Raw genomic sequence first — 21,309 nt, forward strand, 5'->3', positions numbered from 1 at the left:
CCGCCTGAAGGAGATGACAGTACAAGAATCCGATATCATGGTCAGCTTCGATGTCGTCTCATTATTCACACGTGTCCCGCTGGAAGATTCTCTCCACTTAATCAGTGAGAAATTCGGGCATGAACTGACACAACTGTTCAGGCACGTGTTAACATCGACGTACTTTGTCTCCAACGGTCAATACTACGAGCAGACCGACGGAGTAGCCATGGGGAGCCCGCTCTCCCCAGTGATGGCCAACCTGTTCATGGAGAGTTTCGAAGAGGAAGCGCTGGAAGCCTCCGAACTGAAACCTGTATGCTTCTTTCGCTACGTGGACGACACGTTCGTCATCTGGCCACATGGACAGGAACAGCTACAGATATTTCTGCAACATCTAAATTCGGTCCATAGTAACATTCAGTTCACGATGGAGACTGAGAAAGATGGAAAACTACCCTTTCTTGATGTCCTAGTGGAACGTAGGTCTGATGGCTCACTGGGTCACAATGTGTACCGAAAGCCCACACACACTGACCTGTACCTACATGCGTCCAGCTGCCACCATCCGGTGCAGCTTAATCGAATGCTCAACACCTTGGTACATAGAGCACACTCGATCTCTGACGAACAGAACTTGACAACGGAGCTCAAACACCTGGAGACCGTGTTCCGCAAGAATGGGTATGGCAACCGCCAAATCCAAAGGGCCTTCCGACAACAGAAGTGCAGCAAGAACCGAGATGAAGAACAACCCGAAGAAGAAAAGCAAGCTCTGGCCTTTCTGCCGTTTGCTGTCAACGTGTCGTCAAAAATAGGGAGACTGTTAAGGCGACACAAGATTGACACAGTCTTCTGACCGCCAGCAAAGATTCGTGACCTACTAGGAACGGCAAAAGATGACGTAGGGCTGAAGAAAGCGGGCGTATACAAAATCCCGTGCGGCTGTGGCAAATCCTATATCGGCCAAACAGTTCGCACGGTCGAGGACCGACGCAAAGAACATGAACGTCACACCCGCTTACGCCAACCCAGCCATTCGGCCCTAGCAGAACACTGCATTGAAACCGGACACACAGCGAAATTCGAAGAGACAAAAATCCTGACTGCCACAAGTGCCTACTGGGACAGTATCTACAAGGAGGCCATAGAAATTCGAGTAACAGATAACCTCATCAACAGGGACACCGGGTTTCAACTTAGCAAGGCCTGGAAACCGTTATTAAACACCATCAAAGAGCAACGGCACGAGCGGACGCGAGATCCTTCCGCCACAGCGGACGGAGATGGACTGCGCCTACCACCGGGCGTGGCTGCAGCTTCCCCCACCCCTCCCACCACGCGGCGCCCCACCGGCCGCCCGCGCCGGGGTACGACTCGGGACCCCGCGGACATAAATACCACGGACACAGCGCACACAGATCATTCCATCAGCACCACCTGATGATGGCGGAACGGTTATCCGCCGAAATATCGTGGAACTTCGACGAACGGATCCGGCTGGACACCCGAGAACCTTGGATACAGCACATTCGCCGGGAAAGCCTGAGATCTCATAACACCAAAGAGGATTTAAAAATAAGCATTCAAGTAGCATTGTCAGGAGATAAACATTCTCTAAAACAGAAAAAAATACAAAGTGGACTGGTTAATGTCACAGGTTGTGCCAACACCTTAGACATCGGAAGGAACTGTTCCATTCATAATTCCTGCGCTGGGAGGGCTTTCTGCTATTGGGTCCATTAGCTGGAGGAACAGCATCCATCATCTGAACAGTGAAAAATGCAAAAGTAATTAAGAGTGGCTTGATGAGGGAAAGGACACAACCGTAAGATGGAATCTGTGGTTATTGGAAACTAACCAACAGACCACTTACAAGTACCGATCTGCTCGAATTTTGTATTTCAAGAAGCTGTTGAACATTTATGCAAAATACAATGCCTAACACTATATACAGAAACTAAAATAATGTGAAATTGTAAATCTGGATGCTGTGGAAGGAGCTTAAACTAAACACCGCCCGAACAAACCATGGAGGCCCAACGGTACCGACCGGCCGCTGTGTCGACCTCAGCCCACAGACGTCACTGGATGCGGGTATGGAGGGGCATGTGGTCAGCACACCTTTGTCTCAGCCGTATGTCAGTTTACGAAACCGGAGCCGCTACTTCTCGATCAAATAGCTCCTCAGTTTGTCTCAAGGGCTGAGTGCACCCCACTTCCAACAACGCCTGACAAACTGGGTGGTCACCCATCCAAGCGCTAGCCCAGCCTGACAGAACTTTGAAAGGTCTCTGTTGGATTCCTTTCATGTTAATTTCTTAAATATGTTGTCATTTACGGCATAAATTCCTCTTCTAAATTTACTGTGGTGTTTCTGACTATCTGGGAAGAGACTGAGCAGTGGAACGTGTTACTTTTACACATAAACAAGAACGATCTGTCACACTACTACACTTTAAAACACAGTTTATATGTAATTCATGTCACACAGTCTCATACGGAACCTACATCCACTTTCTTTTATATACTGTATATGATAAGATACTGTCATCCCCCTTCCCTTCTGTGTGAGAGGATGAATGAGCAAATGTATTTCTAGTTGCATGCTTGATGGTAGCAGACAAGCCTGTCTGCTAGAGAACAGTAGGACCAACGTCGGAACAGGTAGCTACGCTTTCTAAAAGCAGAGAGGTTTCTATTCTTAGTATGGTCCTGTCTGTCCCTTGTCATGTTGGTGTAGGATGCTGCCTTCCTGGTCACTTCCGTTCGTATCTGTTAAGCACACTCGGTAGGGGCCCAGGTCAGTCTGTCTGCAGCGAGCGTCTGAAATGGTAAGATCTCCGGCTAAGCGCGTGTCTGCTAAGTCCGTAGGACAATGGATTTCTTAAGTTCAGCCTAACTGAAAATTCAATCACCTTTATTTCAGGTTTAGTTCTAAAATATCTAATGTTATCTTAAATTGCAACACAGTGTAATTCGAGTGTGAAGTTCAGAATATCTTCCGGTAGTTGCTTTGTCACTACATTGTGAGTAAAGTGGAACAACGTGTTGATCAGTAACTCTAACTAAGATCATCAATCTTAAATACGAATGTGCGTGAGATTATAACGTCTCGTCTTGACAATATTTTTCAATATAGCAACTTTTCTTCATGTTCAACCCACGTGGGGTGTACTTTGTGAGACCAGTACCACGTGCTTATACAGTTGGTTGACCCATCAGGTTAATAGTAAGACGATAGTAACCAGTTCGAGGTTTTTCTTTTGTAAATTGCGTTTCGATGTACTTTATTTTAATTATCAAAATTATTGTGGAGTTACACTCTTTGTGTAAACCAAGTTGACCACGTGAAGCATGTGGTGTAAGCATCAAAGTAGCCCTCAGCTATTCTTTTCAGGAAGATTTCACAGAGAGTTAGTATGAATTTGGTATACCAGTTGTGGTAATTTCATGACGGACAGGATTGCGCTACGAACGTAACTTCTTTGGGTGAAAATTGAATCGGTTGGTTGTGGTTAATTTCCTCTTGGGTATGTCTCAACGTTCTTCGTGTGTTATTTTATGAATGCAGTGTTGTATGTAGTCTCCCAATCTTGGCTTCCTATTTGATGTGTTCTGTAAGATTACAAACTCACAATTTCACAATCCTAAATAAGGCACCAGTTAGTTGTGAATCAAGTTTGATATGCTGAAATTTTAACGGAACAATGATCAAATTTAAAATAAATGTCCAAATATAAACTGATTTATTTCTTTTTATTTAAATTGTCTTTTTATGTATATATCACCGGTTATCGTAAGATGAGTACTAAAAGATTATAATTAATGTTAGTCTGGTTGGGAATTTGGTAAGCTAGACTGGATACCTGGTGAAACAGTTGCGCAGTAATGCAAGGTTAACTTCCTCAGATAGCTCACAGCTTTTAACCCACTTTTATGGTCTTGAACATCAGCACCGCTCTCAGAACAAATTAATGCAACAACATTACAACTTAACTTCGGTGATCTGATGGGAACCAAGTTACCACTGCTGCAGGGCCGTTGGCACCTTTAACTCAGTGGGTAGCATATATCAAAACCTGAAATAGCATCTTCTAGTCTGATTAATTTAGAGACCTATACTTACCTGAAAAATTACATTACTACTTCACCAACAGCCATGTGGTCAACAATTCTCGATGCTACCAAAATTTCAATACATACGTCTGTGGACATTTATGAAACTTCCACAACAACATCACATATTAGAGATAATGCATCTGCATTCCTGTTTCGGGAAATAAAATACGAACTGAATGGTGTGGAAATTAATCACACGAGAAATTTTGGGATCACATCAACCCTTAAAATATATGTTTCTGCACCAAAATTGGGCCTGAATGGCTTAGAAAAGGCATGATGGCTTCTGTAAAAGAAAAACCAACACCAACAATCAAACACAAGTGCTTTAGCTCATGTATATCACTCAAGCTGCTAACAGTATCTTTCAAAGAGATGGAATATATTCTCACCTATGTAAAACAAGAACTCAGTCTGGTCCAAAACGCAACAGACTGCAATGCTTGCATTCAAAAAATGTCTGCAGCTGGTGACAATAAGGTAGTGATTGATAAACTTGAATAAAAGATCCTTCAGTTTTAACTAACCTATGGCGAATGCTTAAATTCCCATCATAGAAACTGCTTATATACCCCATACTAACCAGTGCCTCCTGACATACACGGACAGTGAAAACAACAGTTCATTTAGAAACACTTCAATTCATAACATTCATACTGCAAACCGACAGGAACGTGAACCCAAAACATGATTCAATCGATTTCACCAATTGTAAATCAGCTAATACAAAAGTTTGCCTTCATTCAGAGTTCTTCCCATACAACAATTTCCAACAGAACTGGAGCAATAACCGCAGTTTGCTGTCCAATATGTAAGCAAGACTTTTGCTCTTCTTACTGTGATGAACTGAAAGAAGTATTCATTGACATACTGAGTTCATGGTAATTTAAGAAACTAGCAGACGTTTCCATAATAAACTGCTTGAAACAAAATCAATTTGTAAAGTGGGGTCCTACCAATAATTCCATAGAATTTGACTCATCAGAAAAAATCACATCAAACACCGAAGCATACGTGTTAATACTACATGACCATGTGGTAAATTATACATTGGTCGCAGGAATTGTACCAAAACTTGAATAAATGTTTAGATGAAGCAGCATCTCGAAAGCATTTTATGACAATATCTCAAAGGTCAAATATTGTTATTGATACTCAAGGATTCTACAATGAATGCAAATGCGATATTTGCAAATGAGCCACACTAAGGAACTTGAAGGAGAATGGGTTTTCTCCACTCCATCTTCTGGATAACAATGGTAGTTATCATGATTCAACCTTTATGTGTGCTGTTGATAAGGTAAAACTGCTATTAAGTTAGATGACAAATAAATAATTTTGTTTTCATAAACAACAGTGTCTTGTATTATATCCTGCAACTATTTCCCAGCAGTGCAGCATGTGCTCCAAAGTGACTGATGAGTGCTCACGCCGCCATCTCCCCTCCCCCCCCCCCCCATCTCGAACCCCCAGCAGTTGACTGTACATAAGAGGTGGGTTACACATCAACAGTTCCCGTGATGAAGAAAAACAGCTATCGGCTACAGCCCAAGTTGGCATGCATTTCTCACCACTCCTCCAACTGCAGCCACAGATGTGAAGGCTGTGAACCACACTTCATGTAGGTGCTGAAATATTTTCAACTTGTGTGTGTGTATGTGTGTGTGTGTGAGCGTGTGTGTGTGCGTGTGTGTGTGTGTGTGTGTGTGTGTGTGTGTGTGTGTGTGAAGGATTTTATATTGCAGATGAATATGGTGGATGCCCTCACAGCTGCTGTGGAGGAGGTTGTGAACCGCATTTTGTGTAAGTAATAAACAAAATTTTTCATATTCATTATCCGAAATGTTATGGATTTTACGTGTATTTATGATTTGAAGATTCTTCCTATACTGTACAGACGATGATGATGACTATCAATTCCTTCCACTTCTGAGGAGGCAGCTGCCAGGTGAGGCACCTGTGATATTTTTACTGGAGCAGACAGTGGCCACAGAGGCAGGCGGTGTTCTGTGTTAGTACTGATACAGTTTGGATCTTGTGTCTGTACGTGTATGTATTCATGATCTGAGAATTATTTCTGTATGTTACAGAAGAATACCTCTATTATAAGAGTATGGGGGAATTTACAAACTTTTCATTGCCCCTAATGGACAATGATAACTTTAGTGAGTAAGCATTCATTCTGACTTCCTCGTTCTGTACATATTTTTAAATCAGAATAAAAAACATATGCTTACACAGTGGATTTTTATAGTTGTTAAAGAAGGACCTGCCACACCCCATTCCAGCAGGGAGGTGGGTGGAAGTTGTGGAGTCAACATCAACAATCCACAAAGTTTCCGTAAGTATCAGTCTATATTCTATACACATGTTTTTGCTGTTGTTGCTACTTCAAAAAAAATTGCACTTACACAATGCTTGTCTGTTTTTTTTTTTCAGGGATACCAGATGATGAATTGCTATTGTGGGCTCTAGAATCAGAGTCCAGCGGCTCATCATGGACGCCAGAGCCCGCACGCTGGCTATCGTGGTCAGATGAGCCCATAGAACATCTTACTATTACCCAGCAGCTTATCACAATTGCTAGAGCCCATACCCGGGCCATTTCAGGCGGCACAGTGTGTACCTGGCCCATAGCAACCTCCGTGGAGAACTAACACTCTTTCAATAAAGGTTATTGCGGAGACAAAGCTTACCCACAGCCTGGTGATGCTGCCGGAATGCAAGTTCTGCAAAGTTCGCAGGAAAGCTTCTGTGAAGTTTGGAAGGTAGAAGACGAGGTACTGACAGAACTGACACTGTGAGGAGAGGTCGAGAGTCGTGCTTGGTTAGCTCACTGCTAGTGCACTTGCCCATGAAATCAACGATCCTGAGTTCGGGTCTCGGTCGGGCACTTAGATTTAATCTACCATGAAGTTTCGGATGCACAATCCGCTGCAGAGTGAAAATTTCACTGCCTATATTGAGAATTCTACTGAGAATCAAGATACAGTCCTGTTTCTCAATGAGTGTCGACGTGTTTGGGAATGGGTAATTTAGGAGATCCTTAACGATCCACGATAATCTGACATACAGCGCAATGCTATATTATGTTGCAACTTTACTGTCATGAAGAATGGTGTCTTTACTTACAGTGCCCAGGGCAGATTCGTGAGATATCATGAGGCACTCTGCCTGATGAATGGCGTGAAAAATCTATAAAACAGAAGATACAGACACAGTTCTCTGAGTTTGGAGAACGAGAACCAGAGAAAGTACTGAACAGTGTTCCGTGGTTGTATATTTGCAGCTATGTTAATGGTCCATTACATGGAGATTCCACCTATATTCCTCTTCCAAGAGATATAGCTAATAATAGAGCTATTATTAATGTGAAAAATTCTGACAATGCTTCCTCTGCATGGTCTCCTCTGAGATGCAGGAAAAATTTTGAGAAAAATGCACATGGTATGGGTGAATACTACATGCACGATACTGATTTGTATTATAAACTTCGTGGAACTTAATTCCTCATCACATTTTACGACTTTATAAAATTTGAGAGGCAGAGACTTGCCATAATTCATGTATACAGGCTGGAGAAGAAACACAAGCATGATGTGCATTAGGCTGTCGGACCCATCCAACATCCCTCATCTGTAGGTCAAACAAAAAAAAAACGTGGTGAATTGTTGTTCATCTCTGATGGCGCTTAGCAACTCAACTGTTCCAGGAAAACCATAACCTGTGTTATTTCCCACAAACGATCCTACAAAAGAATGCTCAATTATTTTGTTCTTGATGTGAATGCCTTTTGCACAAACGATCAGTTGACAGAGGTGAGAGGGATTGCTCTATTCGGGAAACTGATACGTATAGTGGAGTCTACTTAGGTGAAAAAGATGTTTAGGTGCTGATAGAGGAATATTAGAATGTTCGCAATAACGAATACATCGTTTTTCCTATCAACTTTTCTTTGTTGTACCATTTAGTGTTGTTAAGCAGTAAATGGAAATGCGGTGTGGCTAGGGCCTCCCGTCGGGTAGACCGTTCGTCTGCTGCAACTCTTTCGAGCTGACGCCACTTCGGTGACTTGCGTGTCGATGGGGATGAAATGACGATGATAAGGACAACACAACACACAGTCCCTGAGCGGAGAAAATCTCCGACCCAGCCGGGAATCGAACCCGGTCCGTTAGGTATGACATTCCGTCGCACTGACCACTCAGCTACCAGGGGCGGACTGTTAAGCAGTAATAGCTTTGAATTGTTTTCGGATGACTTGCGGATCATGTGGCACCATATGTGTAAGCAGGTAGATCTACTAGTTGTTGATTTTGTACATCTGGTAGAGGGTGAAGAGAAGAATGGTAGTGACGACCGTGTACTATAATATACAGTTGTTAGTGTAGTTTGTGAAAGTCGATTAGCGTGAAAAGTACAGGAGAAAATGAGCCACTCCTGTGTCAGCATAAGTCAGGTACAATGCGATGGTAGAGTCAGTAGAGAGTTTTGTGGTCTCGATTTGTGTTTCGGTTTTATGACGGGTTGTATGTTACTGGGATCATGGTACTGATCTTTTAAACTATAACTACCTATTCTTTCTCCTAAACGGGACCTCACCACCCTGGGTATTGAAGTGTTTGCCTTATGTAAAAATAGCTCTTAGGAATATCACTTGGGAAAGTAACGTTTGTGTATAGTTAAACTGGACTGTGCCTTATAAATGTATAACTCTAAGAGAGAGGAAGAAGAGAGGGCTCTCAGTTATAGCTTGTAATAAACTTTGTAGATTGTTTGGTATGCATTGTACACTTGCATCAATATTCTGTGTAAAAATTCGTTTTGTATGTAGACTAAGTATTGTTTTTGTATATTGACAGGTGCCAATCTCTGAAAAGGCAGCAGTAGAGTTTGCCCACAGAGCTACATTAGCTATGTATGGACGAACAGAGCTATACCGGCGTCACACTGACTGTTGCTGCCGACCGCCAGTTGGGGTACACATATCCCTCAACTGAGGTACTTTCGTAGCTCTTAATGTCACAATGACAGTTCTACCTGCAGTCAGTTGATTCCAGACAGTCCTTGGCGGTGACATGTCAGCTGGCGAAGGGCAGTTCCTGCAACTTGAAGAACCGACGGGTGCCTCCGTTCCAGCCACTGCGGGCGCTCCACACAATGAACGCTCTCCCCAGAGGGCGACTAAAGACGCCACGCACCATGCGAATGTCCGGACCTACTCATCGACTGTGAGTCCAGGCGTGCCTACACCGGTGGTCAGGCCAAGGAGAACTAGTTTACAAATGATTTGTTGTGATGAAATGTCTTGTGGCTAGGGCCTCCCGTAGGGTAGACCTGTCGCCTGGTGCAAGTCTTTTGAGATGACGCCACTTCGGCGGCTTGCATGTCGATGGGGATGAGATGATGATGATGATGATGAAGACAACGTGACGAGACAACCCTTTACTAACTGGCCGCATGCAATGGTGCTGGATTGATAACCGTGATGTAAACAAGAGTCTTCTGTGGTTTGTGATAGTATGCAACTGTATCTCCATTTTTAGGATGCTCAATGATGTGTGTAGTAAGAGCACTAATTGACTGTCTTTACCATCAGTTTCTAATGCTATGAACTTAGTTCATTAAAAAACGAAAGAGACATTTTATCAAATCAAGAATGCTAACGATTGTTTTCGGCTGCCTGTCTAGGGGAGAAGTGCTTGTCAGTTCATGAGCTTATGTACGTGGAAGTCATGGGCACGATTTTAGCTAATGGTGACAGTGTGGAGCCTCCAAGGACGACTCTTCTAATTGAAGATAAGGGATTGTCCACTGCAGATTGCAAGACATAAATCTTTTATGATCAGCCATTAATGAAAAAAATGCCAAGTAAGCATAGAACCAACTGAAAGACAGTGAGGTCTCGTTGATGAAAGAATGTCTTCTATCTCGTGTAGCATGGGAGTGACTTTCTGTGGGACTAATGGGACAGACGGTGCGAAGGACGCATTTTCGTTTCATTTCTCAATCTCTGCATGAAAACATTCCCAGTTTTCACTATAAGAAGAGTCGTCATACCGGATGAAATTTTTCGAAATCCCTTCCCTCTTCAGTTCTGCGATACGCTTGTGAAACGTATTGTAATGTAAAGACACTAGGTCCATAAACTACATTATACGTCAGACGACTGTAGGAATCGTATTGATTTTGTAATGTTTATCTTTCTAGGTTAAATCATTTAACTTAAATGATTTATGAAATTATCTGTTTTCTTGTGCTTTTTCTATAATTTCGTCCAAATGAGGACTATGTGTTTCTGCACATATATTTATTACTCTTTTTCGATTAAGTCCCATAATTTGACCTTTGCGACACCATTCATCGTTAGAGGAGCACTTTTCACCATGCCAACAGATTTTTTTGCACAGTGATACATTATAAAGTGTACAGACGCTATACACACACATCGATATTTAGTGTCATTGTGTAATCTCTTGAATACATTCTACAATTGATCATAATTAGTACCATGTTAGACTTATATACTTAGATAAAGTTCGTTAATTTTTTTTTGTAACTATCGACTTTTGCTCATTTGTCTTCTATGTTATATTGAGACCGAAGCATATTTTACCATGCCTGTTAATGTGACATGTAATTACATTGTAATTTCCAGTGACACATGCTAGTGCACGTAGACATACACGAAACTGATGCACGATATAGTGTCCAGCCTTTGTACATAATCAGGTTATTTTCGTTTGATCTTGCACATCAAGATACATTTTCGTTGGTGGGAAGCATGAATCTCTGTTTGAACTGACATAACAAGCAAATCAGCTTATGTGAGGATGGTCATTTTATAAAATTATGTACTTAGTAGTGTTATATTCTGTTTGTAAATCGTGTGTATCCCGAGTGAGTACAAGAATATTTACGATGTGTATATACGTTAATCATTCTGATTCTGAAGACATTCTTTGTGTTTGAGTATTTGTGCTGTTAAAATAATAATTAAAAGTTGAGGTGACCACTAGGGTTAAGGTTCACACTTGGTTCCTCATTACTGTGTCAGGGCGAGTAACAAAAGAAAAAAGTCGCTAGACTCCGATATCATATAATAATAACAGGCCCAGGGCGATTTTTTCTCCCGGCATTGGAGTCATGAAAGCATTATTTGTAATAGTTAATTTGGCTTCACTTAGTCCAGCAAATTGCTTTTCTGCTGTTTGCCTATGATATAACCATGCCTGGTAGAAGAATTCCTTGGGGAATCAACTTTAATGATTTTTATTTTCTTTTATCTTGCAGCAGCATCCTATGTTACCCTTTTCCCGTACCTAACCACGGCTAGCTCTGTGATGTATGAACGTATGGTTAATAGGGAGTGCATTTACGATCATGGAATCAGGCTAGCGTTTTGGTTCTAGTTGTAGAGATGTGGGAACGTCCACTGAATCTTTAGCTTTCAAAGCTAATTTGTGGCATTACGCTGCCAGAGACAACAGTTTGTCCCACTCCTTTTAAAAGTTCATCTTGTGGTTGGCCAGTCAGACAGGTGCGTGTACTGTGGAATTCTCCACCAAACTGTTGTTCGAATTTTTGTTCGGTATCCTGGTGAGAGGCTAAGTAACGGATGATGGCATTTTTAGCATCCACCAGTTTGGGCGAAGGATTTGGCGCCCTGGGATCGTTCTTCATGACGATTGTCTGGCTGCCACCCCACTCACGGAGGTTGCACCAGAACACAGAGTCTGGGATGTTTTAGAAAGTTTTCAATAACAGTAAGTCACGGTCTGTCGGTGTGGTGAGTAGCACTAGCTGCTCTCGAGCACACTGAAGATATAAAATTTTGATTCGAAATTTGGTTAGTTATTTCGTTTCGTACTAAAGGTAATCAGTGCGGTGACTAAATTCAGTTATCAAGGAAGTTGTACAGCTAATTTCCGCATGTGTAAATTTTATTGGTTTTCAATTTAATTTTTGGAAGAGGGGCTTGTTACTCATTTACCAGTCCCATTAGGAATTCTCCATTGTGCTCTACAGATTTTCTTGAGCAGAATGAGTAGTAATAAGCCAGGCTTGACGACAACGGCCCACAATTCGTAGAAATTATTGGTGAATTTATCTTCTAGTGTTTCCCTTCCAGTCCTGTAATGAGTGCTTGGCTTTTTAATGGATTTGCAACAGCAACCATGTTCCATACTTCCGATGGTACAATCCTTTTCTGACAGAATAATGTCTATAGAATTTGTTAAGAAATCCACCCAAACTCAACCGACGTAAGGAATCACTGTATAAAGGGGATGTTTGCTTGTTAAATGATTGCTAAAGTTGAGAAGAGTATGGCTCATGTTAATAACTGTTCTCTTTCATGGAGTATGATTCGCTACTCTCTTCATCTACGTGGTTCCCACGACTCCTTTCCACCTCCTGTGATTAATGAGACTAGCTGACTGCTTGAGAAATGCCTTTTTAAATTATCAGTGAAATTCATTACCTGATCAGTCGCACTGAAGTCGTTTAGTCAGATTCTGTTATGCGTTTCAGGTAAACCAGAGGGCCAAATTTCATTCTAATCTGTTATCAACGTCAGGCGACATTGCACTCGGTGGAATTAACCAACAGAGAGGCACTGTCTGCTCTTGATAGGAAACACAATTGCTCCGCCAAGTCCATTAGATACGGCGAAAAGTTTATCCCGAGTTTGGAATAGTACTTAAGTTCAGAATTAAGGTTAAATGTAATTAAAGGAACAACGGGCATCTTTTAAGGTTAATGAGAGTGCAATTGAATACATTGTTTGTGAGTTCATCATCGCTATACCTGCTGAATTTAAGACGAAGGTATGAAACTGGTCTGATAATTTAGAAACTAACTGAGTATCCTCCCAAGATTCCTGAGCGTGGCTGTAGTGCGGTAGTTCCAGTTTTTAGGAAATCTTGCGTGTTCACGAAGCAGAACAAACAAGTGCGTCCTCTGATATTACATGACACGATTAACAGTATTTTTACAACAGAAATTGTAAGAAACGTATGATAGCTGCAGCGTGAAATCAAGATCATTATGTCGTTGTGCGACAAATTAAACTTTAGAATCTGTTGGTGACTTAAGGAAAATTGGCTGATGTTTTACCCTTGACCGAAATCAGGAAAGCAGTGAGAAGTTTCTATAAATCACTTAGTAGGATCCCACATGAATTACAGATCCAGAAAGTAGTGTACATCATATCTTACGGAAACGTTTATTATTTCGCGCGTACAAGGTTCTAATTATTCAGGTTTGATTGCTCGATGAGACCGCGTGATTGAATAATTGAACCATCTAAATGTATCACGTATTGAGGTAGATGATGACGGTTTTAAATATGTACGTTTTACCGACGACGCGATCTTCTACGTCAGAGCGTTGTGATGCTACACAGCACGTGTAAATGAGATCCAGAACCTCCTCGTGAGATGATTGACAGCATCAGAAATAATCAGAGCATTGCAGGATTTTTTCTCTTAAGATTCCATCACATTTCCTGAATGGTTCAGCTCGTTGAATTTCTTTGCTACCCCTCAGTTTCTTGACAGCCATCCAAATTAAATTAAATGTCGTACGGCATAGTTGGTTGGGGACCGCCACTGGTGGTTTCTCCTGCACAGAAGGCCCGTCTCTTGCCGATGTGTGAGAATTGTGTCGTACATGTGTTTGTGGACTGTAATTGAGTGCAATGGACACTGGTCTAGTGTAGTGTTATGTTCGTATTGCATGGTGATGATTAATGAAGATAAAGAGTGAACTTCGATGACGGCACATAGCCTGCTACTGGCGAAGAGCAACAAGGGAGACGCCGAGTTTGACGTCCCCAACTGACATATGCATCACCATCAACAGTGCCATATACCCTCACGTCCAAATACTGGTACGTAGTGAACATTTCACTCCGCACCAGGAGTCGAATCAGCTTACCTCCTGTTCGAGTGTCGCAATATTTTTCTTTCTCCTTTGATGTAATAGCAAGCTATACACAAACTGTATAGTAGATAATAAAACTCTGAAAACAAAAGCTATCCATAGTCACTGCGTTGATCGCTGCTGTGATGTTGGTTAATACAGTATATGGACTGAAACTGGACATCAGCTACATGCTGTGCGTACTACCAACTTTGTTCTTATGTAGATTTTTTGATTTTTTTCCCGTTGTTCATTATACTAGACCAGTTATCCTCCTCATTCCACTGTTGTTGTTGTTGTGATCTTCAGTTCGAAGACTGATTTGCTACTCAATCCTGTGCATACCTCTTCGTCCTCGAGTAACTACTGCAGCCTACATCCACTTGAACCTGCTTTCTGTATTCGTCTCTTTGGGTCCCTCTACTACTGTTATCCCACAAACTTTGCTCCAGCATTAAACTGATGGTTCCTTGAGATCTCAGAATGTGTCCTCTTAACCGATCCCTTCTTTTAGTCAATTTATGCCACAAATTTCTTTTCTCCTCAGTTCTGTCTACTACCTCATTAGTCACATCATATAGTCTATGTATCATATATGCCACATTCAAATTTTATTTTTTCTAGCTCAGGGAATAAACCAAACTCGCTGTGCGTGGTTGCAGCATATACGTTAAACCGTTTGCTTTCAGTACATCACTTGTATTAGCTTGTGCACGTTCCCAGTAGGCCGTAGCATCTGTTTATGAAAAGCTGTTTAAAGCAGTGTCAGCATACAGGTATCTCCGAGAAATAAAGGTAATTTCTATACGTTTTCAGTAATTTTGAAATATAATTTGTTTATAAGTCGTTATAATGCGATAATATACTCTACCTTCGACTTAAGTCGAAACAAGGCACTGGGATTAGACAACACTCCTTTAGAACTATTTCCAGAAGAATATAATAATTCAAATTCCAAAGAAAGCAGGTGCTGACAGGTGTATTACCGAACAATCAGTCGTGGCTGCAAAATAAAAACACGAATTCTTTACAGAAGAATGGAAAAACTGGTAGAAGCCGACCTGGGGAAGATCAGTTTGGATTCCGGAGAAATATAGGAACACGTGAGGCAATACTGACCCTACGACTTCTCATAGAAGGTAGGTCAAGGAAAGGCAAACCTAGGTTTATAGCATTTGTAGACCTAGGAAAGCTTTTGACAATGTTGATTTGGATATCCTCTTTGGAATCCTGAGAGTATCAATGGTAAAACACATGACCGAAAGGCTATTTACAATTTGTACAGAAACCAGACGGTAGTGGGGCGTGAAAGGGAAGCAGTGGTTGAGAAGGGAGTGAGACAAGGTTGTAGTTTGTCCCCGATATTATTCAATTTGTACGCTGAGCAAGCAGTAAACGAAACAAAAGAAAAATTTCGAGTAGGAATTAAGGTCCAGGAAGAAGAAATAAAAACTTTGAGGTATGCCAATGACATTCTAATTCTGTCAGAGACACTAAAGGACGTAGGAGAGCCGTTGAACGGAATGGATAGTGTCTTGAAAGGAGGATATAAGATAAAAATTTACAAAAACAAAATAAGGGTAGACAGGGTATAAAATGTTGACTGCCAATAACAGGTAGAACGTTTCTGAAGAAGAGAAATTTGTTAACATCGAGTATAGATTTAAGTAACAGGAAGTCTTTTCTGAAAATATTCGTATGGAGTGTAGCTATGTATCGAAGTGAAACATGGACGATAAACAGTTTAGACAATAGGAGAATAGAAGCTTTTCAAATGTGGTGCTACAGAAGAATTCTGAAGGTCAGGTGCGTAGGTCACCTAACTAATGAGGAGTTACTGAATAGAACTGAGGAGGAAAAAATTTGTGTCACAACCTGATTAGAAAAAAAAATTGATCAAATGGCTCTGAGCACTATGGGACTTAACAGCTGAGGTCATCAGTCCCCTAGAACTTAAAACTACTTAAACCTAACTAACTTAAGGACACCACACACATCCATGCCCGAGGCAGGATTCGAGCCTGGGACCGTAGCGGTCGCGCAGTTCCAGACTGAAGCGCCTAGAACCGCTCTTCCACAGCGGCCGGCGCACAACCTGATTAGAAGAAGGGATCGTTTGTAGGACACATTCCGAGACATCAAGGGATCACCAGTTGAGTACTGGAGGGAAGTGCGGGGGATAAAAATCGTAGAGGGAGACCAATAGATGAATACAGTATGCAGATTTAGAAGGATGTAGGCTATAGTAGTTACTTGGAGATGAAGAGGTTTGCACAGGAGAGAGTAGCATGGAGCACTGCATCAAACCAGTCTGCAGAATGAAGACCATAACAACAACACCCTACACTGTTGAGTAAGTAAGTAAGTGATCGTTCATTTCATCACAACAATACAGCAATACTCTTTTTTCAATGTAGTACTGCTGTTACATTTGGCAGCGATCTATACTTTCACATACCAGTGACATAGTATTCATAATTTATGCTTCCTTAATATTGAGTTTTTTGAGTAGTGCACACATTTCAGTTATTTTCTAATGTAAATAGTTATCACTTTGAACAGGTTCTAACATTCAGATAAAATGTCAATTTTTTAAATTTATTGTTTTAATCTAATTCAATATCAGAATAATGCATCGACAACCAACATAAATTTTTCATTCATAAATTCTAAACTCAGTCTTAAGAAATTAAAGTAGACACATCAGTTGCACCGGTCCGCCATGTTTATGACTGAAGTAAATAAAGTTAGTAATCAGGAAATAGTTTTCATATTTACGGAATGTCCTAGGCCAACGATTCTCAACCCATGGGGAGGCCCCGCTAGCGGGGCGTGATAACACTAAAAGGGGGGCGATAGCTCACTGCAAATTACAAAAAATGTTAATCCAAAAACTGATTAATTTACTGAGCGGAAAGCAAAGCAAAACTTTCTGACACAATAAAAAATTAAAATTAATATTTACAGTGATATAATGCACTTACAAATGGAACTGTATCAGTACTACACGGCGCTTTCAATTTAAGTCCACTTCTGGGTAGAAGAGTTTAGTTTTGACTTGAATTAATTGAAACATTGACATTTCGTCCGAAGTAGTTCTTATGAATGTGTGTTGTAATGCTGTGAAAGCAGGTAGCATGTAAATACAGCTATATATTTTAACGATAATTCTCAGTCCCTATAAGAATAAAAGTATTTTTCACAGTTGCGTTCTTTGTCATAATCAATTTCGCGAGAATTGGTTCGGCCTCGAGGAATAAGCTCTGCCCTTCGTACACAGTACAGGCAACCAAAATATACACGAGATCTGTGGTTCTCCAAAAGCAGAAGTGACAAAGAGAGGTCAGGATCGCGTCGAAGTTTTCTGTCACCTGGACATTCTGTCTGCTAATTGCGCTGTATAAAGAGCTACAAGTAAGTGCCACATTTGAAGATTATTCTCTCTTTATTGTGGATACGAAGTCATGTTACTTGTGTGTGGAACTTCCGCCATTGCAGGTACGAGGTGAGCACTCCCCTGACTTGTCAGCACTGGTAGACAAACAAGAAAACATCCCCCTGTCCCTCACATCCTCGCAACCCGCATCAGCCGAGCTGCTTTCCCTCTGCTCCCCGCACTCCCCTTGCAAACTACAACTTTCCCGCGCTTCCTGTAAGACAGAGACCAATAGAGGTCCATCGATTCTCGTTTAGTCAATGTAGCGCATCGGTGTTGCGAAATAGGAATAAACTTTCTTATTCTTGGTAGTTTTTAATGTTTGTAATTTTTTAGCGTTACCGAGATATATATTATAGTTATCGTATACCCAAAAAGAGAAGTACATCTACATCTACATCTACATCCATACTCCGCAAGCCACCTGACAGTGTGTGGCGGAGGGTACCTTGAGTACCTCTATCGGTTCTCCCTTCTGTTCCAGTCTCGTATTGTTCGTGGAAAGGAGGATGGTCGGTATGCCTCTGTGTGGGCTCTAATCTCTCTGATTTTATCCTCACGGTCTCTTCGCGAGATATACGTAGGAGGGAGCAATATACTGCTTGACTCCTCGGTGAAGGTATGTTCTCGAAACTTCAACAAAAGCCCGTACCGATCAACTGAGCGTCTCTCCTGCAGAGTCTTCCACTGGAGTTTATCTATCATCTCCGTAACGCTTTCGCGATTACTAAATGATCCTGTAACGAAGCGGGCTGGAGTAACCCCCTGAATTACAGACGCATATCACTAACGTCGTTTTGCAGTAGGGTTTTAGAACATATACTGTGTTCGAACATTATGAAGTACCTCCAAGAAAACGATTTATTAACACATATTCAGCACGGATTCAGAAAATGTCGACCTTGTAAAACACAACTATCTCTTTATATTCACGAAGTAATGAGTGCTATCGACAGGGACTGTCAAATTGATTCCAAATCTTTAAATTGCCAGAAGGATTTCGACACCGTTCCTCACAAGCGTCTTCTAACCAAACTGCGCGCCTATGGAATATCGCCTCAGTTGTGCGACTGGATTCGTAATTTCCTGTCAGAAAGGCCACAGTTCGTAGTAATAGACGGAAAGTCATCGAGTGAAACAGAATTAATATCCGGCGTTCCCCAAGGTAGTGTTATAGGCCCTCTATTCTTCTTGACCTATATTAACGACATAGGAGACAATTTGAGTAGCCGTCTTAGATTGTTTGCAGATGATGCTGTCATTTACCGTCTTGAAAAGTCATCAGATGACCAAAACGAATTGGAAAATGATTTAGATGAGATAACTGTATGATGCGAAATGTAGCAGTTGACCCTGAATAAAGAAAAATTTGAAGTTATTCACATGAGTACTAAAAGAAATCCGCTAAATTTCGATTACGCAATAAGTCACACAAATCGGTAGGCTGTAAATTCAACTAAATACTTAGGGATCCAATCACAAATAACCTAAACTGGAACGATCACGAAGATAATGTTATGGGTAAAGCAAACAAAAGACTGCGATTCATTGGCAGAACGCTTAGAAGGTGTAACAGATCTACTAAAGAGACTGCTTACACCACACTTGTCCGCCCTATTCTGCAGTATTGCTGTGCGGTGTGGGATCCGCATCAGGTGGAACTGACGGATGACATCGAAAAAGTACAAAGAAGGGCAGCTCGTTTTGTATTATCGCGAAATAGGGGAGATAGTGCCACAGACATGATGCGTGAATTGGAGTGGCAATCATTAAAGCAAAGGCGTTTTTCGTTGCTACAGGATCTTCTCATGAAATTTCAATCACCAGTTTTCTCCTCCGATTGCAAAAACATTCTGTTGGCACCCGCCTAGATAGGGAGAAATGATCATCACGATAAAAGAAGAGAAATCAGGGCTCGCACAGAAAGTGTAAGTGCTCGTTTTTCCCGCGCGACGTTCGAGGGTGGAACGGTAGAGAGACAGCTTGAAGGTGGTTCATTGAACCCTCTGCCAGGCACTTTATTGTGAATAGCAGAGTAATCATGTAGATGTAGATGTATGAGGAACGGGAGGGGTTAAAAATTATGATTGAAAGCTAGGCCGGGAATACTGAAAGGCTGTGAAACGGTGGCTTAGCAGTTAATCATTTCTGTCATGTCTATTCTTACTATTAAGATGACCATTTCTTAATTGTTCGACACACACACACACACACACATATATATATATATATATATATATATATATATATATATATATATATATATATATACGTGTGTGTGTGGATACAATCGAACAATTAATACGTGGTCATATATATATATATATATATGTGTGTGTGTGTGTGTGTGTGTATGAGAGAGAGAGAGAGAGAGAGAGAGAGAGAGAGAGAGGGGGGGGGGACAAGTGAGCATGGATGTGAGAATGTGAGACTTACTGTTTGTAGTACATTATCGAACAGCAAGGAGGCGCGGCGGTACTTACTGACGTTGTGCAGCACGGCTGCGCTGTGGTCGGGCTTGGGGGTGATTTTGTCGTGCGAGACGCAGCAGCTCCAGATGAGGCCCCCGCTGCACAGGTCTAGGGGCTTGCCGCCCGCCAACACGCACGAGATGCTCAGGCCGCAGTCGAACTTGGTGTTGCGGTACCAGCACGTCTGCGGGATCACTGCAACACAACACACCACAACACTCATAGCATCGCGCTCCCTACCAGAGTTCATCACCTGATAACCTCCCTACAGCCCGCTGGATCTGTGAGCCGGTGGAATCGGCCTCTCAGCGTTCAAGATTGTGCCTGCTTGACAGCCATCTGTCGCTCTCACGATCATAGCAGTTCGTGTGACTGGCGATGATACTCTGTTCTGCACTCTAGAGAAATAAATCTGGAGGAAAAGACAGTGAATGTGGTATACGCGTTTACGAAAACACATCTTGTTTCTCAGCTTCATGTCAAGCGCACCATGAAACGGAATCAAATCCTCTCGTAATAAAATAATAATAAAAATAATAAAAAATTCGTTCACCAATATATCCAAGTATAATTACGCAAAAACACGCAGCTGGACTACCTTTTGCGATTGTCGCAGATTGTAGAGAACTGTACGTGTGCACCATAATTCATATTGAAAACTGACACGGGTGAAAATATACAAGAATAGAAACAAAAACGTTACAGTATACATGCGTACACAAGTTAACAAGAAATACAATTCTGCTTCAGTACATAACATCTTACATTTTACTGTACACTTTGCATGTTAAAGGAGGTGTTTCATTTGGATGTGGTACTTCACTCGTCTGTGCAATGAGTTAAAAGAGTTCCGTCAGATACACAGGATCATTTTGTTGACCTTGAGAAGTGTGTACATTTCGCAGCTCCAGTTCTTCAGTTGTATCAACGGGAGTGCTGTATACTTCACTTCTGGGATGAGCCTAGAGAGAAAAATCAGGAGAATTGAGGTCAGCTGATCTTGGCGAATAACGTATTGCTTCTGCTCCACCCTTCCATCTTTGATCGTATTGGAGCGTTAGATGCCATCTTATAACGGTAGCAAAAAATACCGGCGTCACATCATAAAATTTGAGTCAAATTACTTAGTTCAAAAGTTTATATTTCAGATAAATTTGATCTAACGAAGACAGTATTTCGATTGAAAACACTGGTGGCTTGTAACCACTATTCACAGTTATCTCGCAAACAGCTCTTTGCTGTTCCATATTTACTGGATAGCTATTGCTTCTATTACAGTATACTTTCACACGTGTCTGTTTTCGTCGTTCGTTATGATACGCCCTGTATAATACCTCTATGATCTCAATTAGAGCCGCGCAGGATTAGCCGAGCGGT

At 41.5% G+C, this 21,309-nt stretch overlaps 1 protein-coding gene across 2 annotated transcripts in view; it reads right to left on the reverse strand.

The window, feature by feature from the left end:
* LOC124722024 (serine proteinase stubble-like) overlaps positions 1-21,309 on the reverse strand; it is a 364,352-nt gene that overhangs the window by 90,223 nt on the left and 252,820 nt on the right. For both annotated transcript variants that reach the window (XM_047247205.1, XM_047247206.1), the window contains one exon: positions 19,945-20,127. In XM_047247205.1, the coding sequence (XP_047103161.1) occupies positions 19,945-20,127 (183 nt within the window). The remainder of the gene's footprint in view (positions 1-19,944; positions 20,128-21,309) is intronic.

The sequence above is a fragment of the Schistocerca piceifrons genome, chromosome X, assembly GCF_021461385.2.
Source record: "Schistocerca piceifrons isolate TAMUIC-IGC-003096 chromosome X, iqSchPice1.1, whole genome shotgun sequence".
Classification (NCBI taxonomy): domain Eukaryota; kingdom Metazoa; phylum Arthropoda; class Insecta; order Orthoptera; family Acrididae; genus Schistocerca; species Schistocerca piceifrons.